The 26,180-nt window shown below is 42.9% G+C and overlaps 1 protein-coding gene across 1 annotated transcript in view; it reads left to right on the top strand.

Moving 5' to 3' along the window:
* Positions 1-23,490, top strand: part of steep1 (STING1 ER exit protein 1) — a 48,924-nt gene extending 25,434 nt beyond the window's left edge. Inside the window, exons 5-7 of the mRNA XM_072505813.1 lie at positions 9,796-9,885; positions 20,931-21,023; positions 23,115-23,490. Coding sequence (XP_072361914.1) covers positions 9,796-9,885; positions 20,931-21,023; positions 23,115-23,177 — 246 coding nt within the window. The 3' untranslated portion in view covers positions 23,178-23,490. The remainder of the gene's footprint in view (positions 1-9,795; positions 9,886-20,930; positions 21,024-23,114) is intronic.
* The last annotated feature ends 2,690 nt before the right edge of the window (positions 23,491-26,180 follow it).

Genomic DNA, 26,180 nt, shown 5'->3' with positions numbered 1-26,180 from the left:
AATCCAGCAATCATTACCACACACGACCTATATCTTTCTTTCGAGAATTTTCTTCTGATTTAGTAAAGCAGCAACCTTGTTTTGGGAGAGCTCAACTTCCAGCTATGACCTTGGTCGCCAGCCAGCTCTTCTTCTCCAGTATAGGACTAACTCTATAACTGATATACTGTTCATTCGTTTTGATGTCATTTTACCTGAACAACTTGTCTTAGCATGCGAGTGTGGAATCCAGTCTTATTTCTTCATTTGAACTCTTACCCTATTTATCTTTAACTCCTGCAATTCTATGCTCTATTGTTCTCCACTTCCCTTAAGTCATATCTGTTCACCCTGTTACTAGGCTAAGCCTCATATCAAAAGCGCTCTGCAGATGAATCCTTATCAATTTCCTTTTATCTAATTCTTTAATCTTCATTTATCCCAACTTCTTGACAGGAGGATTCTGTGTCAACGACTTGAGTTTGAGGCAAGTTGATGGACTGCCTCATGGGAAAATAATTAAAGGCATTTTGGCTGACCTACGTAGCTTGGAGATTTGTCCCTGGGACAAGTTGAACTTGTGTTAAAGGGTATTTTATAAAATCTATTTCTGAGATTCTGCTAGTATTTGCTTTGATCCTGAAATTCTTTGCTATCTGACAATGACACCTTGTTTATAGTAGAAAGCAGGAGCCAGATCATTGCCAGTCATTTATGTTCCCTGTTCAATAACATGCTGCCTGTTAAATATCATGTTTCCTGTTCAACATTTTGAATTCAAAAGGGGCTTAAGTGTAACCTTTGGATATTGAAAACTTGACTGACAATGAATTAACAATTCATTGTTATGATGCAAGTGATACAAGTGATATGATGGAAATTATGATGCCATTAGACGTGACTTGGGGGGGATAAGGTGGAGAAGTAGGCTGCAAGTGTTGGACACACTGGATAAGTGGAGCTTGTTCAAGGATCAGCTACTGCGTGTTCTTGATAAGTATGTACCGGTCAGGCAGGGAGGAAGGTGCCGAGCGAGGGAACCATGGTTTACCAAAGAAGTGGAATCTCTTGTTAAGAGGAAGAAGGAGGCCTATGTGAAGATGAGGTGTGAAGTTTCAGTTGGGGCGATGGATAGTTACAAGGTAGCGAGGAAGGATCTAAAGAGAGAGCTAAGACGAGCAAGGAGGGGACATGAGAAGTATTTGGCAGGAAGGATCAAGGAAATCCCAAAAGCTTTCTATAGGTATGTCAGGAATAAGCGAATGACTAGGGAAAGAGTAGGACCAGTCAAGGACAGGGATGGGAAGTTGTGTGTAGAGTCTGAAGAGATAGGCGAGATACTAAATGAATATTTTTCGTCAGTATTCACTCAGGAAAAAGATAATGTTGTGGAGGAGAATGCTGAGCTCCAGGTAAATAGATTAGATGGCATTGAGGTACGTAGGGAAGAGGTGTTGGCAATTCTGGACAGGCTGAAAATAGATAAGTCCCCGGGACCTGATGGGATTTATCCTAGGATTCTCTGGGAGGCCAGGGAAGAGATTGCTGGACCATTGGCTTTGATTTTTATGTCAGCATTGGCTACAGGAATAGTGCCAGAGGACTGGAGGATAGCAAATGTGGTCCCTTTGTTCAAAAAGGGGAGCAGAGACAACCCCGGCAACTATAGACCGGTGAGCCTCACGTCTGTAGTGGGTAAAGTCTTGGAGGGGATTATAAGAGACAAGATTTATAATCATCTAGATAGGAATAATATGATCAGGGATAGTCAGCATGGCTTTGTGAAGGGTAGGTCATGCCTCACAAACCTTATCGAGTTCTTTGAGAAGGTGACTGAACAGGTAGACGAGGGTAGAGCAGTTGATGTGGTGTATATGGATTTCAGCAAAGCGTTTGATAAGGTTCCCCACGGTAGGCTATTGCAGAAAATACGGAGGCTGGGGATTGAGGGTGATTTAGAGATGTGGATCAGAAATTGGCTAGCTGAAAGAAGACAGAGGGTGGTGGTTGATGGGAAATGTTCAGAATGGAGTTCAGTCACAAGTGGAGTACCACAAGGATCTGTTCTGGGGCCGTTGCTGTTTGTCATTTTTATCAATGACCTAGAGGAAGGCGCAGAAGGGTGGGTGAGTAAATTTGCAGACGATACTAAAGTCGGTGGGGTTGTCGATAGTGTGGAAGGAAGTAGCAGGTTACAGAGGGATATAGATAAGCTGCAGAGCTGGGCTGAGAGGTGGCAAATGGAGTTTAATGTAGAGAAGTGTGAGGTGATTCACTTTGGAAGGAATAACAGGAATGTGGAATATTTGGCTAATGGAAAAGTTCTTGAAAGTGTGGATGAGCAGAGGGATCTAGGTGTCCATGTACATAGATCCCTGAAAGTTGCCACCCAGGTTGATAGGGTGGTGAAGAAGGCCTATGGAGTGTTGGCCTTTATTGGTAGAGGGATTGAGTTCCGGAGTCAGGAGGTCATGTTGCAGCTGTACAGAACTCTGGTACGGCCGCATTTGGAGTATTGCGTACAGTTCTGGTCACCGCATTATAGGAAGGACGTGGAGGCTTTGGAGCGGGTGCAGAGGAGATTTACCAGGATGTTGCCTGGTATGGAGGGAAAATCTTATGAGGAAAGGCTGATGGACTCGAGGTTGTTTTCGTTGGAGAGAAGAAGGTTAAGAGGAGACTTAATAGAGGCATACAAAATGATTAGGGGGCTGGATAGGGTGGACAGTGAGAGCCTTCTCCTGCGGATGGAAATGGCTGGCACGAGGGGACATAACTTTAAACTGAGGGGTAATAGATATAGGACAGAGGTCAGAGGTAGGTTCTTTACGCAAAGAGTGAGGCCGTGGAATGCCCTACCTGCTACAGTCGTGAACTCGCCAACATTGAGGGCATTTAAAAGTTTATTGGATAAACATATGGATGATAATGGTATAGTGTAGGTTAGATGGCTTTTGTTTCGGTGCAACATCGTGGGCCGAAGGGCCTGTACTGCGCTGTATTGTTCTATGTAACATTGATGCTGCTTTCTGTTCTGCTCTAGTGCAGTTGTAAATAAAGTATTTACAAAGTCCTGAATGCTTAAAGTGTAGCAGCTGCCAAACTCGTTGTTTGCTGTTTACTTCCTGATTTCCCATTCCTGTTCTAGCTGAAGCCATTTTTGGGTAACTTTGCAGTCTCATGGTTCACCCAAGTGTTTAGGTGTGTCTTCTAGCAACTGTTCAAAGTGTTGCAAATGAACATTGGTTGCTGAATATAGAATTAATAAAAAAGAATGAGGCAAATAGAGGAGCCATCACACCAGAAAGTCTGCTGAAAACTGGTTGCAATAAGAGTAGCAGCTACTTTATTCTTTGCTTCCAGCTACAATCCCCCCCCCCCCATCTGCTGCTAGTGAAATGGTAAATCAACAGTAGGACATGAAAAATGCCTATTTTCCCAACCCATCCCTGCAAGCAAATTGCAAGATGGACAGAGTGATTTAGGATCGCTTGGGTTCTTCATTTAATTTTTCATGGAAATTCAAAATTGTTCTTTTCCACAAATACTATGTATAGCAAACTGCACTTCAACCACAACATAGCAATCTTATAAGCTCTTCCACCTGATAAATAAGCAACGTCTGATGTCAAGTCCTCCATGGAATGGGTTTGACACTTGTTCGTACTAATTTGAGTGTATTTGTATCCAATTGTGTATATGATTTACTTTTATCAAAAAAGAAATCCCATGAGGCTGGTTTCCCTCGGGTTAAACTAGTGTGAATTAATTTGTTTTTGAACAAAATATCCGGTTCGACGACACTGACACAAAAAAGGAAACTAGTCTGCGGTCAAATGGTTAATTTAGGATCAGGAGTAGACCATTCAGCCCCTTCTGTCTGCTTCACCATTCAATTAGATCTGAATTTCAATTCTGTTTTCCTGCCAGGCTTCACATCCTGCCAGGCTTCACATCCTATCTCCTGAAGTAAAAGTTCTTTAATCCAAAACTGAACACCAGAAAATGACTGGAAATGCACAGCATGTCAGTTCACAACAAAGCGAGCAAGTCAATCTTTTTCATTTCAGGTGACTGATTGGAGGGCCCTGCTGAAACATTAACCCCTGTTTCTCTTTTAAATGGTTATTATCCTATTGTGCATTTTTGTTGTTGTTTTTATTCAAAATTCTTTGAATTTTGTTCTTATTTCAATTCAGAAGGAGGTTTAGTGGCACAGCAGTTGCTTCTCCTATGTTTCTTAGCTTTATTCTCTTTTCCTTTATCTGTTCCTTTCTTTCTCTATCCCTCCATTATTCAGATCACGGTAGCACAGTGGTTAGCACTGGTGCTTCACAGTGCCAGGGTCCCGAGTTCGATTTCTGCTTGGGCCACTGTCTGTGCGGAGTCTGCACGTTTTCCCGAGTGGGTTTCCTCCGGGTGCTCTGGTTTCCTCCCACTAGTCCCGAAAGACGTGCTGTAGGTGAATTCTGAATTCTCGCTCTGTGTACCCGAACAGGTGCCGGAGTGTGGCGACTAGGGGATTTTCACAGTAACTTCATTGCAGTGTTAATGTAAGCCTACTTGTGACAATAATAAAGATTATTATATAGAACCGTAGCTAGATTTAGCTATCTACTCTATATTGCGGAGACTGAATGCCATCTGGGTGATCGCTTTGCAGAACGCCTTCGCTCAGCCCGCAAGCATGACCCCAACTTTCCTGTTGCTTGCCATTTCAACTCGGCATCTTGCTCTCATGTCCACATGTTTGTCTTGTACTGCTGCAATGCTCCTGTGGAGCCCAATGCAAACTGGAGGAGCAGAACATCACCTTCCAACAGCTCTCAGGAATGAACATTGAATTCGGCAACTTTAGACTGTGACCTTTCTCCCCCATCTTGACCTTTTGTTATATCCCAAACATTGTTTATTCCATTGCAAAAGCCCACCCTCCACCTCCCCCACTGGCCATCTGTCACTTATTCTTGTGTTTTATGGTGCCTTTGTTGCAATCTTACCCAGCTCCCACTAATCACTGTTCCAGCTGTTCCACCCCCTCATATATAATATAATCACATGTTTCCCTCTCTAGTACTGAAGAAGGGCCATGCGACTGGATAGAGTGGCTAGGGAGAAACTGTTCCCACTTGTAAAAGGATCAAGAATGAGAGGGCACAGAATTAAAGTGATGTGCAAAAGAAACAAATGTGATGTATGTGAGAAAAACGTTTTAACACAAGTCTGGAATGCATGGCCTGGATGTGTGATGGGGCAGGTTCACTCGAAGCATTCAAGAGGGCATTAGATGATTATTTGAATAGAAACTATGCAGTGGTACAAGGAAAGGCAGTGGGATGGAACTAAGCCATAATGCTCATTTGGGGGAGGGCTGAAACCGACACGATGGGCCAAATGGCTTGCTTTTGCGGCATAATAATTCTGTGACTCTGAAGTCGATACAGATAGAATTGAGTAAGAGCAGGTTTTGAGAGTGCAATAATCTTTATTGTCACAAGTAGGCTTATATTAACACTGCAATGAAGTTACTGTGAAAAGCCCCTCGTCGCCACATTCCGGCGCCTGTTCGGGGACAGGGAGAAAACAGAATATCAAATTCACCTAACAGCACATCTTTTGAGACTTGTGGGAGGAAACCGGAGCACCTGGAGAAAACCCACACAGACACGGAAAACGTGCAGACTCCACACAGACAGTGACCCAAGCCGGGAATCGAACCTCAGAACCTGGAGCTGTGAAGCAACAGTGCTAACCACAGTGCTACTGTGCCGCCCCAGTAACTTTCAATTTAATGGTCTTGAATAATTTCAGTATACATATTTGTGTATTTACTCCAGAAAATGTTATTTCTAGTATTTTGCCAATAATTTTATTGTTCTGAATGATGCTACTTTCTACTTGGGAATTGGCCCAAACCAATTATGCTAATAGGGAGATAATTCTGTTTTTTGTTGTTTGTGTTTAAAAATCTTGGTCAGGAATATGAAACTGCTGGCCATCAATATTCCTACATGCTTCTGAAGTACTTGATCAGAAATCTAAAATACTCTTGCATAGTTTCAACTCATCTTTAATCATAACAGGAAATGGTTTTCTGCACTGAGATAAATTATTGAATCAAAATAAACCCTTTAGTTGACGGTTGTATTCGATGCCCTTAATGCATAATACCATTAATGCAGGAGGAGTAACAGTCATAATGACATTACCGTAGATTTACAGAACAATGATTTGTAGATGAATTTTGAAGCTACTTTGCCGTACCTATATACTGCAACAACATTTTTTAAATTCCAAAATGTTATTCGATTTCAGAACTGTTCTTTGATTTAACATTTTTCCCATATTTTCCAATGGTTGGAATTCGAAAGTTGGAAAAATCATTGTTGCAATTGGACAATAATAATATTTGTATTTTGATATTTGAAAAGCTTGGTGGGGGAGGGGGTGCACCCTGTGGGTCAGCAAGTTTATTCAGTGAATATATAACCAATCCAAACCAGGAAGGAGCGAGGCTTGATTTCCTCTGTTGAGTTAGCTGACCTTGCTGCAGGACGGATGCTACACATTTGGTTGAATATCCCCAAGCTTAAAGAGGTGAAAATTGACCAGATGTTCCAGATTCTGATCTCTATCTGCGGGGGCACACGAGGGGAGGTTTTTATTTTTATTCTGGTGACCTTTGGTAGGTTGGGATGCAGATACCAACAAGTCTTACTCGCAAATACTGGCCACTTGAATAAGGTTTCAGGGGGCGGTGAGCACTCAATGAATCATATCCTAAAAAGGCATTCATGCCTTCAGGAGAAACCTGACAAAAGAATATGCGCAAGCAAGTCAATGGCGTGGTGCAGGTTTTTTAGCTCTTTTCTTTACTTCTCAGACCTAAGTTTTCATACAACTGCAAGCTTTGCAGCTTAAAGTTAGTCACTGCATTTCAAAGTAATTTATTGTGCCTGAAACACAAGAGGTTGAGAGAAGTGATGAGGGCTATATAATGCAACTCTTGACTCTCTTCAAAATGCTAGGATGATGTATTTCTTTACCACTGCTAGTGTATATGCGGAATGAATAATAGGCAAATTCAGTCCAGTACCTGGTGGTATTAGTCTACTGTACAAACTTACCGACTTGTGGATCAACAAGATGAAAACTTAATTGTGGCAGAAAGGGCAATCTCGGGCTGAAGGTAGGTTTAAGCACATTGAAACAACATGGAAATGAAATGAAAATCGCTTATTGTCACAAGTAGGCTTCAAATGAAGTTACTGTGAAAAGCCCCTAGTCGCCACATTCCGGCCTCTGCCTCTGTGGCTGTCTGTGTATCCAGTCTCTAAGTGCTTCCCGGCAACACGAAATCGAAATATGTCCCATTTCCCTCACTGATAATCCTCACATAGATACATTCCAAACAAAAAAATGTTTTAGCACTGAGTGAATTGAATAATGTTGGTAACAAATGGCACCTGCAAAAGAAAAATGGGATTTTTAAACTGAAATCTGGCTTTGAATATTATTTATATGTCCTATTGGAATACTCAAAGACAAAAGAATATTTTCATAGTGACCCAGCAGGCGACTGTAAATTAAAATGTATTGTAAACCAAGAGACAGTTCATTAAACAAATACTGCTCCGCAGAGGAAATGGACTTCAGATTTCATTAGTATAGATCTGTAGGAATCCTGTATCAATCTCATAATAAGCAATTATCTGTTGTTATGTTGTTATATATATTTTGGAAGCGTGATTCAATGCTGACTTTCCAGAGTCTGCCAATCCAGTTACAGCTCACCAGTGGCTTTTTGCTACTGCTGGTTCAAATTAATCCATTTTTAATTCCAAGTACAGCTGTGGCGGGTTGTAGGTTGTTTGCTGTTGGTTGCACTTTGAAAGCCTTAAAAATGACTGCATATGTAATTGGAAGACCTTACAGAAAGGTAGACAGGAAATTAAACTTTCTCAGGCATTTATTTTCAGTTTTGTTGCCAAATGATGGGAAGAATAACATCTTGAGATTTATTTTCTGATGTTTCCTGATATTTTTATAACTTCTTAAAAATGTACCTGTCTATCTCCCTGAGAAAATGTAAAGTGGGTTTAGTAGGACTAGCATGGGAATTTGCATGGGAATGCACTAATGCCACAAGGGTCTGATTTATAGATTATATTATCCTTGGCTTCACCCCTCCCTATCTCTCTGATCTCCACAGCCCTACATCCCTCAGTTATCCGCTCTCCTCTATTTCTGATCTCCTGTGCAGCTCTGATTTTAACTGCTTCACCGCCGGTGATCATGCCTTCAGTTGCTTAGACCCCAAACATGCGAATATCTTTCCAACACCCTTTGCCTCTCCACCTTGCTTTCCTCCTTGAAGACATTCTTTACAACCTATCTCTTTGACCAAGCTTTTAGTCTTTAGACCTCATTCTCCTTATGAGGCTTGCTGTCCTACTTTGTTTAAAACGCTCCTGTGAAGCACCTTGGGATGTTTCATTACATTAACGGTGCTATGTAAGTAGATGTTGTTATTGTGCAGTGACATCAGTTGGATTTCTGTGTGTATAGAGAAATAGAAAATAGGAGCACGAGGAGGCCATTTGGCCCTTTGAGCCTGCTCCGCCATTCATTATGATCGTGGCTGATCATCTAACGCAGTAACCCGTTCCCGCTTTCCATACATACACTTTGATCCCCTTCGCCCCAAGAGCTATATCTAACGTCTTCTTGAAAACATACAGGCCGTGATTTTTACGGGCACACTGAGCCCGAAAAGCAGCTCGGTGCAGCGTGGACGATAGAAGCTGGATGACCCCGCTCCCGGGATCTACCCGGCTCGCAACTCCTCACATGATCTGACTGATCTTGTGAGATGTTGCAAACCATAAAATCTGCATGAAGATGTCACCACCAAAGCAGTAGCTTTTTAATACCAGGGCATTCTAAAAGGAGTGGTCATAATCTTAGAATAAGATGTAGCAAATTTAAAACAGATTTGAGGAGAAACTACTTCTCCCAAAGGGTTGTGAATCTCTGGAATTCACTACCCCAGGGTGCAGTCGATGCAGACAGTGAGTAAATTTAAGGAAGAGTTAGACCGATTTTTAATTGGTAATGGGTTGAAGGGTTATGGAGAACGGCCAGGACGGTGGAGTTGAGGCCAGAATGGGATCAGCCATGATCACATTGAGGGTGTTAGGCTCGGGAGGCTAAATTGCCAACTCCCGTTCTTAGACCATGTGTTCTAGGGAGGAGATGCTCTGGCTGATTTCACAATTCAGCTCTTGGTCTGTAACATTGTAGGTATAAGATGAGGAACATATCAGCCATGATAGAATGGCGGAGCAGACTCGATGGGCCGAATGGCCGAACTTATGAATGCTACACAGTGCATTGTAAATCTACCACACAATATACATTAGATTAAATATATTTCAACTAGAAAGTAAAGCACACCCTGGGTTGCACTCCAACATTCTGTGGCCTCGGATGATAAGGCATTGCTCTGGGCTTGTGCTTTTCCTGATCATGGCTGCGCCACTGGGGTAAAGCCATAATTACAGATTTACCATGGAGGACCATCTCAAAATGGCTTTTGCATGTAAATAATTCCCTGCTAAAAGACCGCCTTGGCTGAAGGCTTGGTGTAGTTTGCTCAGCACAAGAACCAGATAAAAAAGAAAAATGTAACATCTGTTGCTCAAGAATATGTACGTTACAACCTCCAAAAACAAGAAAAGTATTAAATAGTCTGCACGTTTTTCAAACATCTAGCAGAATGTGCCTTAATTACTGACTGGATTTCTGCTTATACAGGTGATGATGACAAAGAGGACAAAGGACATGGGTAAATTCAGCTCCGTTACTGTGTCCACCATTGACGAGGAAGAGGAGGAGATTGAAGCTGTGAGTTTCATAATCCAACAAAATCTTTCTTTCGACTGAAATGCTCAAGTATTTACCTCTGTGTTCCTTGTTGGTTTCATTTAACACTGAAATTATATTTATTATTGACAAATATTAACATGTAAGTATATAATCTTCAAAACATTTCCTGAATTGTAATATTAATGGTTAATATTCATTAACATCTATTCTTGCTTTGTATTTTTCTTCGTATCGCTATTCAAATTTGACCAATGATTTTCAAGTGTAGTATGGTGGCCTCATACACCTTTTCAAAATGGCAAGGATTAGATCAGGCAAATGCACTCCCATTATTTTTGATATTTTTTATTCGGTATTTTAATTTTACAATAAATGCAACAAAGTAACAGAAAAGAACAGTACAAACCAGACACAGAATAGAACACGACTTATAGCAAACCATAAGACATAGGAGCGGAAGTGAGGCCATTTGGCCCATCGAGTCCACTCCACCATTCAATCATGGCTGATTTCAACTCCATTTACCCGCTCTCTCTCCATAGCCCTTAATTCCTCGCGAAATCAAGAATTTATCAACTTCTGTCTGAAAGACACTCAACGTCCCGGCCTCCACCGCCCTCTGTGGCAATGAATTCCACAGACCCACCACTCTCTGGCTGAAGAAATTTCTCCTCATCTCTGTTCTAAAGTGACTCCCTTTTATTCTAAGGCTGTGCCCCCGGGTCCTAGTCTCCCCTGCTAATGGAAACAACTTCCCTACATCCACCCTATCTAAGCCATTCATTATCTTGTAAGTTTCTATTAGATCTCCCCTCAACCTCCTAAACTCCAATGAATATAATCCCAGGATCCTCAGACGTTCATCGTATGTTAGGCCTACCATTCCTGGGATCATCCGTGTGAATCTCCGCTGGACCCGCTCCAGTGCCAGTATGTCCTTCCTGAGGTGTGGGGCCCAAAATTGCTCACCGTATTCTAAATGGGGCCTAACTAATGCTTTATAAAGCTTCAGAAGTACATCCCTGCTGTTATATTCCAAACCCCTTGAGAAAAATGACAACATTGCATTTGCTTTCTTAATTATGGACTCAACCTGCAAGTTTACCTTTAGAGAATCCTGGACTAGGACTCCCAAGTCCCTTTGCACTTCAGCATTATGAATTTTGTCACCGTTTAGAAAATAGTCCATGCCTCTCTTCTTTTTTCCAAAGTGCAAGACCTCGCACTTGCCCACGTTGAATTTCATCAGCCATTTCTTGGACCATTCTCCTAAACTGTCTAAATCTTTCTGCAGCCTCCCCACCTCCTCCATACTACCTGCCCCTCCACCTATCTTTGTATCATCGACAAACTTAGCCAGAATGCCCCCAGTCCCGTCATCTAGATCGTTAATATATAAAGAGAACAGCTGTGGCCCCAACACTGAACCCTGCGGGAGACCACTCGTCACCGGTTGCCATTCCGAAAAAGAACCTTTTATCCCAACTCTCTGCCATCTGCCTGACAGCCAATCGTCAATCCATGTTAGTACCTTGCCTCGAATACCATGGGCCCTTATTTTACTCAGCAGTCTCCCGTGAGGCACCTTATCAAAGGCCTTTTGGAAGTCAAGACATAGGATCAAGCAAGACAGGGTAAATTCAGAACAATATACATAAGCGGCGCCTCTTGTTTATATTTCCGATCAATTCAGCAACAAATTGAATGGGAGAAAGGAAGAAAATTTCAGAGCACATGCCTTTATGTATTGCGATATCAAGATTTAACAAAATAAGATTAAATAGCTCGTGGAGATTCCAACAGGAGTAAGTCAGCCAAGGTGGAGCCTATGAAATTAAGATGGGGGCCCCATACTTTACGCAATGCATCAAACTTAGAGCAGATCACAGGGGTCAGGAATTTCATAAGGATGCATTCCATAATTAGCCTGTGCCAATTTTGGATTGAAGGATATTTGTCACCAATCCAGGAGACTTGAATATTTTTACAAGCTGCAATGGGCAGGATATTGTACAGCCTTTTTTCGTTAGAGTCAGTAATTCTCCTTAATAAGACAATTTTGCGTCTTGACTCCTCAATTTCCCCGGTGGAAAAATCCTGAATTCTGTGGAGCTTAAACAATTAATTAATAAGTTTTATGACACTCTTTAAATTCTAGAACCAGCGTTAGAAGGCCCAGAATCAGGAACACAGTATTAGACTCTTAAGGCTCTATCAAAAATCCTCTACAGCTCTCTGACTGCACCAGACTAATAGGATTAAACCTTAACATGGGTGCATAAACAATGCAAATAATCACCCTCAACTACTGGCACTTTAGGCACAGCGAGGATCTAGCAGGATCAAACTGGTGTTTAAGACTAGGTGTTCTATACAGACTTTGAATCAGGTCTCCTTCAATTTATTAAAAAACAAAACTTTACCGGCACTGTTCCATATATTATCCAATGTTTCCGCATCAATATTGATTGCCAAATCCTTTTCCCAAGACTTCAAGGCACCCAACGTGCTAACGCTGGTTCTGGAATTTAAAGTGTCATAGAACTTGCTAATTAAATGTTTAGGCTCCACAGAATTTGGGATTTTTCCACCAGGGAAATTGAGGAGTCAAGACGCAAAATTGTCTTATTAACGATAGTCTCTTAAGTTATAAATACTTTAAAAAGGCGTTTCTCGGAATATCAAATTGAAATGAAATGAAAATGAAAATCACTTATTGTCACAAGTAGGCTTCAAATGAAGTTACTGTGAAAAGCCCCTAGTCGCCACATTCCGGCGCCTGTTTGGGGAGGCTGGCATGAGAATTGAACCGTGCTGCTGGCCTGCCTTGGTCTGCTTTCAAAGCCAACGATTTAGCCCTGCGCTAAACTAGCAGCTCAAAGGATGACAAGGAAGCATCTTTGAACAAATCTCCCAGCCTACAATTGTCTCCGTCTCTCCAAGTGTTGAATTTGTGGCCAATTAGACTGGATGGAAAGCCTGGGCTGCCCTGGATAGGAGAGAGAGTGGAAGTCAGTTTGGATCTCCCTTCTAGTTGACGGCCCAATTTCTACACTCTTAAAAAGTATTAATAATAATTTATTGTCGCACTTAGCAGAACTTGACATAGAGTCACCATAAAACAACAAGACTTGCAGAGGATAAACTGACTGGTCTGTTTCAATATAAGAACTAGGAGCAGGAGTAGGCCATCTGGCCCCTCGAGCCTGCTCCGCCATTCAATGAGATCATGGCTGATCTTTTTTGGACTCGGCTCCACTTTCTGGCTTGAACACCATAACCCTTTATTCCTTTATTCTTCAAAAAACTATCTATCTTTATCTTAAAAACATTTAATGAAGGAGCCTCTACTGCTTCACTGGGCAAAGAATTCCATAGATTCACAACCCTTTGGGTGAAGAAGTCCCTCCTGAACTCAGTCCTAAATCTACTTCCCCTTATTTTGAGGCCATGCCCCCTAGTTCTGCTTTCACCCACCAGTGGAAACAACCTGCCCGCATCTATCCTATCTATTCCCTTCATAATTTTATATGTTTCTATAAGATCCCCCCCCCCCCCCCCGCATCCTTCTAAATTCCAACGTGTGCAGTCCCAGTCTACTCAACCTCTCCTCGTAATCCAACCCCTCCAGCTCTGGGATTAAACTAGTGAATCTCCTCTGCACACCCTCCAGCGCCAGTACGTCCTTTCTCGGGTAAGGAGACCAAACTGAACACAATACTCCAGGTGTGGCCTCACTAACACCGTATACAATTGCAGCATAACCTCCCTAGTCTTAAACTCCATCCCTCTAGCAATGAAGAGCAAAACTCCATTTGCCTTTGTTGCACCTGTAAACCAACTTTTTACGACTCCTGCACCAGCACACCCAGGTCTCTCTGCACAGCAGCATGATTTAATATTTTATCAGTTAAATAATCTCTTTTGCTATTATTCCTACCAAAATGGATAACCTCACATTTGTCAACATTGTATTCCATTTGCCAGACCCTAGCCCATTCACTTATTATTAACCTATCCAAATCCCTCTGCAGACTTCCGGTATCCTCTGCACTTTTTGCTTTAACACTCATCTTAGTGTCGTCTGCAAACTTGGACACATTGCACTTGGTCCCCAACTCCAAATCATCTATGTAAATTGTGAACAGTTGTGGGCCCAACACTGATCCCTGAGGGACACCACTAGGTACTGATTGCCAACCAGAGAAATACCCATTAATCCCCACTCTTTGCTTTCTATTAATTAACCAATCCTTTATCCATGCTACTACTTTACTCTTAATGCCATGCATCTTTATCTTATGCAGCAATCTTCTGTGTGGCATCTTGTCAAAAGCTTTCTGGAAATCCAGATATACCACATCCATTGGCTCCCTGTTATCTACCGCACTGGTAATGTCCTCAAAGAAATTCCACTAAATTAGTTAGGCACGACCTGCCCTTTATGAACCCATGCTGCGTTGCCCAATGGGACAATTTCCATACAGGTGTCTCGCTATTTCTTCCTTGATGATAGATTCCAGCATCTTCCCTACTACCGAAGTTAAGCTAAGTGGCCTATAATTACCCGCTTTCTGCCTACCTCCTTTTTTAAACAGTGGTGTCACGTTTGCTAATTTCCAATCCGCCGGGACCACCCCAGAGTCTAGTGAATTTTGGTAAATTATCACTAGTGCATTTGCAATTTCCCTAGCCATCTCTTTTAGCACTCTGGGATGCATTTCATCAGGTCCAGGAGGATTGTCTACCTTTAGGCCCATTAGCTTGCCCATCACTACTTCCTTAGTGATAACAATCATCTCAAGGTCCTCACCTGTCATAGCCTCATTTCCATCAACCACTGGCATGTTATTTGTGTCTTCCATTGTGAAGACTGACCCAAACAACCTGTTCAGTTCCTCAGCCATTTTCTCATCTCCCATTATTAAATCTCCCTTCTCATCCTCTAAAGGACCAATATTTACCTTAGCCACTCTTTTTTTGTTTTATATATTTGTAGAAACTTTTACTCTCTTTTTATATTCTGAGCAAGTTTACTCTCATAATCTTACTCTTCTTTATAGCTTTTTTAGTAGCTTTCTGTTGCCCCCTAAAGATTTCCCAGTCCTCTAGTCTCTCTAATCTTTGCCACTTTGTATGCTTTTTCCTTCAATTTGATACTCTCCCTTATTTCCTTAGATATCCACGGTCGATTTTCCCTCTTTCTAACGTCCTTCCTTTTTGTTGGTATAAACCTTTGCTGAGCACTGTGAAAAATCGCTTGGAAGGTTCTCCACTGTTCCTCAACTGTTTCACCATAAAGTCTTTGCTCCCAGTCTACCTTAGCTAGCTCTTCTCTCATCCCATTGTAATCTCCTTTGTTTAAGCAGAAAACGCTAGTGTTTGATTTTACCTTCTCACCCGCCATCTGTATTTTAAATTTCACCATATTATGATCGCTCCTTCCGAGAGGATCCCTAACTATGAGATCATTAATCAATCCTGTCTCATTACACAGGACCAGATCTAGGACCGCTTGTTCCCTTGTAGGTTCCACTACATACTGTTCTAGGAAACTATCGCGGATACATTCTATAAACTCCTCAAGGCTGCCTTGACTGACCTGGTTAAACCAATCGACATGTAGATTAAAATCCCCATGATAACTGCTGTACCATTTCTACATGCTTCAGTTATTTCTTTGTTTATTGCCTGCCCCCACCATAATGTTACTATTTGATGGCCTATAGACTACTCCTATCAGTGACTTTTTCGCCTTACTATTCCTGATTTTCACCCAAATGGATTCAACTTTATCCTCCATAGCACCGATGTCATCCCTTACTATTGCCCGGATGTCATCCTTAAATAACAGAGCTACACCACCTCCTTTACCATCCACTCTGTCCTTCCAAATAGTTTGATACCCGTGGATATTTAACTCCCAGTCGTGACCATCCTTTAACCATGTTTCAGTAATGGCCACTAAATCATAGTCATTCACGATGATTTGCGCCATCAACTCATTGACCTTATTCCGAATGCTACGAGCAGTCAGGTAAAGTACACTTCTGTTGGCTTTTATACCTCTGTTTTGAATCTTAACACCTTGATCAGTAACCTCTCCAAAGTTATTTTTCCGCTTAACGTTTCTCCTAATTTTCCTTGTCGTTGAACCCATATCTTCATATAACAACCTGCCACGTCGCTTTCCATTTATGTTTTTACTTCCCGTTTTATTCCTTTTAGTATTACTGGGCCTATTCACTGAGCTCCCCTCATCCACTGTACCTTGTACTGTCGCCCTTTTTGATTTTTGACTATGGCTTCTATGCCTTCCACTTTCCCCCTTACTGCCTTTTGTTTCTGCCCTTGTTTACTACCTTCTGACTTCCAGAATTGTTTCCCATCCCCCTGCCACATTAGTTTAAACACTCTCCAACCTCTCTAGCAAATAGCCCCCCCCAGGACATCAGTTCCCGTCCTGCCCAGGTGTAACCCGTCCAGTTTGTACAGGTCCCACCTCCCCCAGAACCGGTCCCAATGCCCCAGGAATCTGAAACCCTCCCCCTGACACAGCCCCTTCAGCCACGTATTCATCCTATATATCCTGTCATTTCTACTCTGACTAGCACGTGACACCGGTAGTAATCCTGAGATTACCTTCGAGGTCCGATTTCTTAACTTCCTTCCTCGCTCCCTGTATTCTGCTTGTAAGACCTCATCCCTTTTTTTACCTATGTCGTTTGTACCGATGTGTACCACGACACCTGGCTGTTCACCCTCCCCCTCCAAAATGTCCTGTACCCGCTCCGAGACATCATTGACCCTAGCACCAGAGAGGCAACATACCATCCTGGAGTCTCGTTTGCGGCCACAGAAACGCCCCTTACAATTGAATCCCCTATAACTATTGCACTGTCACACTTATCGCCCTTCCCCTCTGCAGCAGAACCGACCGTGGTGCCACAGGTTTGGCTGTTGCTGTTTTCCCCCCCGAGAGGTCATTCCCCTCAACAGTATCCAAAGCGGTATATCTGTTCTGCAGGGCAATGGCCACAGGAGACCCCTGCACTACCTGCCTCACTCTCTTGCTCTGTCTGGTGGTCACCCATTCCCTTCCTGCCTGTCGAGTCTGAGCCTGCGGTGTGACCACCTCTCTATACGTATTATCCACGATGCTCTCCGACTCGCGGTTGCTCCAAAGTGTCTCCAGCTGCCGCTCCAGCTCTGAAACTCGAGTTTCCAGGAGCTGCAACTGGAGACACTTCCTGCACACATGCTGATTGTGGGGACTGGAACTGTCCCCAGCCTGCCACATGGAGCAAGAGGAGCCTTGGAGCTGTCCTGCCATGATTTATTCCTTTAAATTAAATTTTTGAACTTAAACTTTAGAAAGATATTTTTGTGTCGGATTATATCCAATCTCCTGTATACTATTTAATTAGCTTTTCCACTGAGTATTTATCTTGCTTGATCTGACAACAAATTCAATAGTTATTTAATTGAAATTTAAAAAGTTGTTTAATTAAAATTTTAAAAAGTTATTAAAATCAACTTAAAAATAATTTAAATCAACCCAAAAAGTTATTTAAGTGAGATTTAAAAATTTTAATAATAGTAATTCAAATCAATTTAAAAATAGTAATCCAAGTCAAATTTTAAAAAAAAAAATGATAATTCAAATCAACTTAAAAATAGTAATTTAAATCAAATTAAAACTAGTAACTCCACAAATATTCAAATTTAGCCCAGACTGCCTTTCAGCCAATCAGGTCACAGTTTCCCGTGACGTCACTTTACCGGGTTTCTTTCAATTTGAAATAAACAAACAGACAAGCAGCTGTCCTACCTGCAGCAGTGTCCCGCGCAGGTCCGCTCCTCTCTGCTCCCGGAAGGATATATCGTGCCAAGTAAATGAAGGGGCCTTCCTAACCCAGTCCCTCATGAACCTTAATTGAGAGGCAATATTTGGGACATCCAACCCATCTTTAGCCCCCAGGAGCTGGAGCTTAACAAACTTAAGGCGAGGCTGCTTTTTCTTCCAGATAAATGAACTAATCACCATTGATTTCCTTAACAACTAGTATAGGCAGCATATGCAGAGGATACACCAATCTAGGCAACACATTCATCTTAATCAGTGCGATCCTTCCCAGCCAAGAAACGGTAGGGTTGACCAACGAGTCAAGTCCACCTTATAAACGCGATCAACCAAGGACAATTGGCCCAATATAACTGCCTAAAGGAAGGGGTAATTGAAACACCCAGACATTTAAATCTCAAGGGGATGTTAGCAAGAGGAGCTGGCTTATCATTCAGCTCACCCACCGGCACAGTCTCCAATTTAGTAAAATTGATCTTATAACCAGAGAAGGCACCAATCTATCCACTGCACCAATAATGTCGGGAACTGAGATTCCTGGGTTTCTAACAAACAGCAGCATGCCATCCACATAAAGTGTCATCTTGTGTTGCAGCCCCTAGCCCCCCCCCAACACTCCCTAGCCCCCCCCCCCCAACACTCCAGCCCCAATTTTAGGGTATATTTTCTAATGGTCTCTGCCAGTCGCTCAATAGCCAGTGCAGATAGCAATGAGGATAAAGGACATCCTTGTCTAGCCCCTCTCTGGAGCCCAAAGGTCTTTGACCTCAAACCGTTCATGAGCACAACCGCCACAGGCCTATGTTACAACACCTGAATCAACTTGATGTAATCTGCTCCCAGCCCTAATCTCTGCAACATATATATCAAATGAGTGTCTTAAAGGATGAACGAAAAGTAAAGGATTTAGAAAGGAAATTCCAGAGCTTGGGGCCTAGGCAATACAAGGTTTGACCATCGTGCCTTGAGTGATTAAATCAGGTATGCTCAGGACGCTAGGATTAGAGGAGCACAGATATCTTGAGTCTAGTGGGCTGGAGTAGATTATGGACGTAGGCCTTCAAGGGAAATGAAAGAATGAAATAGGATCTGTAGATAAGAGTGAGACCCTTGGGAGCCATCCCAGGTGTCCTCTCCATTCCTGTGACTGCTGCAACCTCAAAAATCCAAGTGTTCATGAACCCTTGTAACCCATGTCATGGTCTCTTTGATTAGAAATCCTTCCTTTGGTTGGAATGACGTGTCATCCTGGCTGTCGTTCCTGGTTGATTGGGGAACCTGGAGGTGGATGCCAATGTCCTGGCCCAGGCAAGGAGCCATAGCAAACTCGCCAATTAGTAAAGTGGATTCCTGACCCTCCAAATGGCCTGCCATTTCGGCAAAGTAAGTGCAGAAGATATTGCCCAAATCTTGACTCCGAGCCACTTGAGGAAACTCCTAGTGCAGATGATGAGAAGCTTAATTCAGAGATAGGTTTTACGGAGCCTCTTAAAGGAAGGTTTTAAGGAGCCTCTTAAAGGAAGGTGGAGAGGACTTTGGAGAGAATTCCAGGTTTGGTCTTTGGCAACCAAAGGCACAGACAGCAGTGGTGCAGCAGTTGAAATTGGGGCTGCTCACGAGGCTAGAATTAGAGGAGTGCAGATATCTGAGGGCTATAGGGCTGGTGGGAGGGAGGAATTGTGGATTTGAAAACCAGGATGTGAATTTTAAAAATAAAGCATTACTTAACAACAAACAAATATAGGTCAACAAGCACAGGGGTGATGGGTAAATCAGACTTTATACAATACCCTAGAACATGGGTAGCAGGGTTTTGGATAACCTCAAGTTTACAGAGTTGAACTTGGGAGCCTAGTGAGGACTGCATTGGGGGTAGTGAAGTTTACAGGTAAAGGCACTGTTGGAGGGAAGAAAAACCTCAAAGTCTGTTCTCGACCACGTGGTGTTGGTAAAACTTTCTTTAATTCGGAAAAACTGTGCACACAGGAGAGACCGATCCCGCGACCATCCTGTAGCTTGCAAAGGTCAGCACTGATCATAGTCAGAATTACACGCATATATATTTAAAGTTCCTTGGAGTCACGAGCAGGTATTGACGTCGCTGAATCATTCGGAACAATACAAAGTGATCAGTGCATATTTTCTGGTCCCTGTAATGGGAAAAAGATTAAAGAATACAATGTTTCCTTACAATCTCATGGGTTTGTGCTTAATATATTTAACTTCTAGAAGAGGTGTGAACGTGTTGGACAATGGATCCCTTAGACTTACTGGGGCCTCCTGTGTTTCCCTTTTCATATTCAAATGCTCTGTGAGATGATTAAACCATTTCCAATGTGGGTGACTTTAACCCCTTGCTTGCTGGTTTTCCCTTGGTATATGTTTAACCCCTTGCCTGCTGGTTTGCCCTTGACCTGTGCTATTACAATACTTTGCGACATCTTTATTATACCAATCCTGACACATAGCAATTTCTTCCGCCAACAGGCACAAATGAGGGTGTACATCGAGAGTATGCATTTAATTCACTTTAGCCCATGCATTGTATTTCATTATAGGATACTATACTGTTTGGTGAATCATTTTTATAGCTTCTTGTAACATTTTGACAGCTAGAAATTGATGCACTTGATCTGAGGTACCAGAATACCCCAACTCCCAATCAGCCGCATGGTAACCTTTTCTTCTTCAGACTACAGTGGTGTCCAATTAGACCAAAGGAGCTATAATTAGTCGGTTCTGGGTCTCTAAGACTGCCAGTTTGAGATGAGGTGTCCCTAGTGTCCATAAGAGCGTATCTGAAAAGTTTTTTTTTTTTTAAAGTCTCAGAATATATGACTGTGCATCTGGATGAGTTTCTCCTTGGTCCTCCTGCTCTATTCATCAATACCCAAGGGAAAAGAGTAAGCTGCTTCCAGCTCTCTGACAAATCTGCTCTGATTGTCTGCAAGGCAATACATGAGAACAGTACCTGAGCATGATGCTCGTCTCCGGTAATGTTAGCAGTATGCTTTACCATTCAAATCTCAGCCAGTGGAAGGAATAGTTTTGATGGAATAAATTACCTTTGTTCATTTTGTAGCTTGTAAATCTTCACCTGTCACGGGCTCAGAACAAGAAGCTCACAGCAAGCCAGAATGAATGTCAGAATTAGAATTGTCACTAAATGCTGCTAACTTGTATTTTGTGTATTTGACAGAGGGAGATTGCTGATTCCTACGCACAGAATGCCAAAGTGATTGAGAAGCAGCTGGAAAGGAAAGGCATGAGCAAGAAGAGACTGCAGGAACTGGTAAAAGCATTAGCAATTTTAATGTCGCTCCTGTCAAATGTGATAAATCCATTAGCCCAAGTTCAGGATCAGTTTGTTTTTTGGTGTGGTCTGAATCAGCAGAAAATCACATCATAAACTGTGAAACTTGAAAAATAATTTAAAATGTTCCTGCAGTGTAATGTCATTTAAAAAAGAAAGTCGGCAAGCATTTTCACAGCTCACAAAAGATGCCTTTACTGGTGAAAACCCACTCGTGGAGCATTGCATTACCCAGAAAACCAGCTAGGATTTTGTTATTGCGCCAGATCTGTTTCAGCCCAAATGCCAGGGTATTTATTAGCTCAGTCTTGACAGCTAATTCACGCAAACTTTCTCCCCTTTGACCTAACTGAAATCAACAAATAGCAGAAGGCTCTTGGAATTGAGGTTGAGTGCATACCCACTGAAAACTCAGTTAATGCTATTGTAGGGTTTCTTTCCTAGACCTTGGGCGCGATTCTCCACTCCCACGCCGGTTGGGAGAATCGCCTGGGCCGCCAAAATTTCCGGGGACGCCGGTCCGACGCCCTCCCGCGATTCTCCCAAGCGGTGGGAACGGCCCGGTCGAGTTTCGCAGGCCGGAGAATCGCCGGAGACACCGAAAATGGCGATTCTCCGGCACCCCTGCTATTCTGAGGCCCGGATGGGCCGAGCGGCCAGGCCAAAACGGCGGGTTCCCCCTGGCGCCGTCCACACCTGGTCGCTGCAGTCGTGGGCGGTGCGTGAATGCTGGGGGGGCGGCCTGTGGGGGGGGGGCGAGGGGGGATCCTGCACTGGGGGGTACCTCAAATGTGGGGTGGCCCGCGATCGGTGCCCACCGATCGTCGGGCCGTCCTCTCTGAAGGAGGACCTGCTTCCTTCCGCGGCCCCGCAAGATCCGTCCGCCATCTTCTTGCGGGGCGGACTTAGAGAGGACGGCAACCACGCATGCGTGGGTTGGTGCCGGCCAACCCGTGCATGCGCGGATGACGTCTGTTATGCGGCGCCGGCCGCGTCATGTATGCGGCGCCGGCCGCGTCATGTATGCGGCGCCGCTTTTACGCGGGCGACAAGGCCTGGCGCGGGTAGATGACACGGCCCCGATACTGGCCCATTGTCAGGGCCTGAATTGGTCGGGACGTTGGGCCGTTCCGCGCCGTCGTGACCCTCGACGGCGCGCCCACTTCGGCGTGGGAGTGGATAATCCCGCTTCTTATTCTAGAGAAAAACATGTAATACAGATACGCTGTATATTTGTTATTGAGGAACAAATTCATCAAAAATCAAGCTGACCACATAGCATGGTAGCAGAGTAGTTAGCACAGTTGCTTCACAGCTCCAGGGTCCCAGGTTCGACTCCCGTCTTGGGTCATTATCTGTGCGGAGTCTGCACGTTCTCCCCGTGTCTGCATGGGTTTCCTATGGGTGCTCCGGTTTCCTCCCACAGTCCAAAGATATGCATGATGTGGAGATGCCGCCGTTGGACTGGGGTGAGCACAGTACAAAGTCTTACAACACCAGGTTAAAGTCCAAAAGGTTCATTTCGATGTCACTAGCTTTCGGAGCGCTGCTCCTTCCTCGGGTGACAATTGTTTGGCATCTTTGAATTTGTCTATTTATATGTTTCTGGAACATACCTCTTCATTCACCTGAGGAAGGAGCAGCGCTCTGAAAGCTAGTGACATCGAAACAAACCTGTTGGACTTTAACCTGGTGTTGTAAGACTTCGTACAAAGATATGCAGGTTAGGTGGATTGGCCATGCTAAATTGCCCTTAGTATCCAAAAAGGTGGGGTGGGGTTCCTGGATTACAGGGATGGGGTGGAGATTTGGGCTTGGGTGGGGTGCTCTTTCCAAGGGCAGGTGCAGACTGGTTGGGCTGAATGGCCTCCTTCTGCACTGTAATTTCTATGAATCTATGATAACCTGGAGCATTCATGGCTTCCAATTATTGTACATTCATAGTATTGTAATTGTAAAAATAAATCAAATTTTTAATTCTCATCTACGCTTTGAATTCATTTCTAGTTGTTGGTTTCACTCGGTGGGTTTAAGTATCTTGTAAAACCCATTGTTTTATTTTCTTTGCAGGCAGAGTTGGAGGCTAAGAAAGCTAAGATGAAAGGTACCCTGATCGACAATCAGTTCAAATGAAGACTTACATGAACTACTGGTGAATTCATCCTCTAATCAGTGCCCAACTAAAACTACTGGTGAATTCATCCTCTAATCAGTGCCCAACTAATCAACTTTAAAGTGATTGTCATTTAATGAACCAGCTGTTAACCTGAACAAGATCATTTATACCTTCCTTCAAGTAATCGGTAGGGAGCAAGGGTGGGTAAGGAGAGGAAAGAATTTGAATGAATAAGGGGCTATCTTGTGTTTGGATGCTTGCTGTTGTACTATTGGGATCTAAACAAGTGCGTTGTATGATATACATCCTAATAAATAGTAGACCAATGTGTTTCAGCACACTGTGTATTTTAATAAATTTTCACTCCCTCAAGCTGCTTTGCACTTCTAACTCCTTAAAATCCTTTGTTTTCAGCTCTCCTATTGCTCATGGTCAATCCGCTCTTCTACAACAAACTAATTTATAGAGAAGCAGAGTTGGCCAAGCTCTGTCATCCTTTGAAAGCACAGCAGAGATGGTGCACTATAGTTGACTTTATTATCCATGGGCTAGGCGAAGAGTTAAAATTACACCGTCCTATTCCTGATTGACACCAAGTGACTTCCACTTGAAGAGTGTGCAGGCATCATGATTGTCTCTGATGCTCCTTGTAGTTGAATAAGATACCAAAATGCACTGCATTAGCTCACGTGAAGAATGGTCTGGTTGCATGCCCATCAGTACCTATTGAACTGTATTCTCACATACATTGGTAGCCTCTTACAGAGGGTGAGAACAGAAATGCTTCCTTGCATCCTACCCTATCCTTTGCCTGTATATTTTGTGGATAAATCTTCCAATTCCACTAACACAATCCACCTTGAATATCTTGTCCCGGTGTTTTTCAAACTTTTTTTCGAGCGACCCATGTTTACAGAATGGCTGACGATCGCGACCCACGCCACATTCACAAAAGATTCTCCATAATTACTTTTTGAAAAGTCACACTCGTTGCCACTTCTGTATTATTGAACGTAAATTTGTAAATTGCGCTGCTGTTTCACCTTAAAGGACAGTCGCACCCTGACACATTGCTAAAGGGTGTAACTCAGGATTATTTGATTATTTTATTTCTTCACATCCATTGTTAGCATTTGGAAAATTGTGTGCAAGCGTTGGAAAGATTAACGGGCTCAGTATTGCACAGTTTTAACAACGTCATGTTCAGCGTTCAAGACCGAACACTATCTTGGATAGGAAATTAAACTCAACTTCAACTACAGAAACAGGAGCCCTAACTGTTGAATGAAAAAGACGGTCAGACAGAATGTCACAGGACGCCTGTCAGTACCGTTTCCCAGGTGAATATGTAACAGACTGAAACATGCTAAAATAAACAATGCTGGGCACAGCTCAGCTGACCAATCTACAAAACATGCAGAAACATTCCATTCCATATAGCTGCAACATTTTACCGGCTCCTGTATACATGTGTAGTTTAATCGCCAGCTATTGCCATCTTTGGCGAACAAGTCAAGCCCCGATAAAGGTAGATGCAAAAGTCCTTGCTGTAGAGGAACCAATTCAGCTGATGGTGTCCATGTCGCCATGCGGCAGAGGCGGATGTTTGGGGATGAGTACCTGGGAAGAGGGAGTGGATAGCGGCGGGGGATGTGATGGAAAAAAAGAAGCGTCCTTGAAGGACAAAAGCCCTGGTGTGAGAGACTATTTTGAAGTGGAAGGAATGGACACAGGGGCTTGTAGGGTTGGAGGTGTCTGAATGTCCAGCTTAATTGAGAGAATGATAAAAGACGCACAGGGTTTGTTCGTGACACACAACTCAAGAAATAATACCGTTCCTGCCGCTGAACACAGTAGCAGGATGGGCCACCCAAAGAGAGTTTTGCATGTCTCTGACTGCGAACTGCCCAACTATACTCGAGCCCAGAGAGGCAAGGAAGTCCACGGCACCGGCTTCTTCATCAGCCTCGCACGGTCATACACTAACGCAGTGAGAATTTACTAAGAGAGAAAATGGTAAACACGGTCAGGTGCCATTTGGGGATCATTTTGATGATTTTTTTTGGCGACCCATGCTACACCATCCGGTGACCCATCCACAGGTCGCGACCCGGATTTTGAAAATCACTGACCTAACCTATGTTGCAACACCTATTCATTTTGTAATTGTAAACTCTTCAAGGTCCACCCTAAGTTAATGTTCCTCCAAAGTGAGTAATATGGACTCTAATCTGCCCTTGTAACATTAAGAGCCACGTCATGTGCAAGGAAACATTTAGATCTGCTCATTTTCCCACTACAAAAAAATATGCTTTAATTAATTTTTAGAAAGTTTAGAAAATAGAAAGTTGAAGACATTTGCTTGTCAATATTTGGTGCATTTTTATGTGAACAGTTGCCTAAAGAACTTCACTGAACACAAAGCAATTGATGAAAATGTGACCACATTGTACGATGGCCAATTTCCAACATTGAGGCTTCAAAGGTATCCTTTGAGAAGATAAAATCAAAAATGCTAGATTTCTGAATTAAAAATATGATAATCAGCAACAGAAAGAAAAGTATTTCCCAGAGGGATCCTCACCAGAGCCATCACCATATTTTCATGTAAAGCTTTCAGTTTCTCCTTCAGATGCTTTGTGTTTCCATTTTCATTTTCATTTCGGTTTAGCTTGAAATATAAGAGTTCAAATGTTTTCCCCTCCCTTAATTCTTAATTTATATCCTTGGGATTGTGTGAAAAATAAGATATATTTATACTTGAAAGTCAAATAAATTGTTTTAACGCAATGGGAGGATTGAAAAAGGAGGGGAGAAAGTGACATTCACACAAACTGCTTTTATTGAGAGATAGAAAAACACTGAGAAGCTGGCTGGGAGCTGCATTGTTCGTCTGTCTAATGAGGCACTGTACATCATATAGAGCTCTCCAATGTTGCCAGTTTTCAGTCAGTTCACTTGTATTTTTAAAAAAAACACATTAATCCCCAGTGTTTTCTATTCTCAAGTGGAACATTCTA

Source organism: Scyliorhinus torazame, chromosome 5 (genome assembly GCF_047496885.1).
Source record: "Scyliorhinus torazame isolate Kashiwa2021f chromosome 5, sScyTor2.1, whole genome shotgun sequence".
Taxonomy (NCBI): domain Eukaryota; kingdom Metazoa; phylum Chordata; class Chondrichthyes; order Carcharhiniformes; family Scyliorhinidae; genus Scyliorhinus; species Scyliorhinus torazame.
The sequence above is the reverse complement of the archived record's forward strand: the minus strand, read 5'-3'. Positions and strand labels throughout refer to the sequence as shown.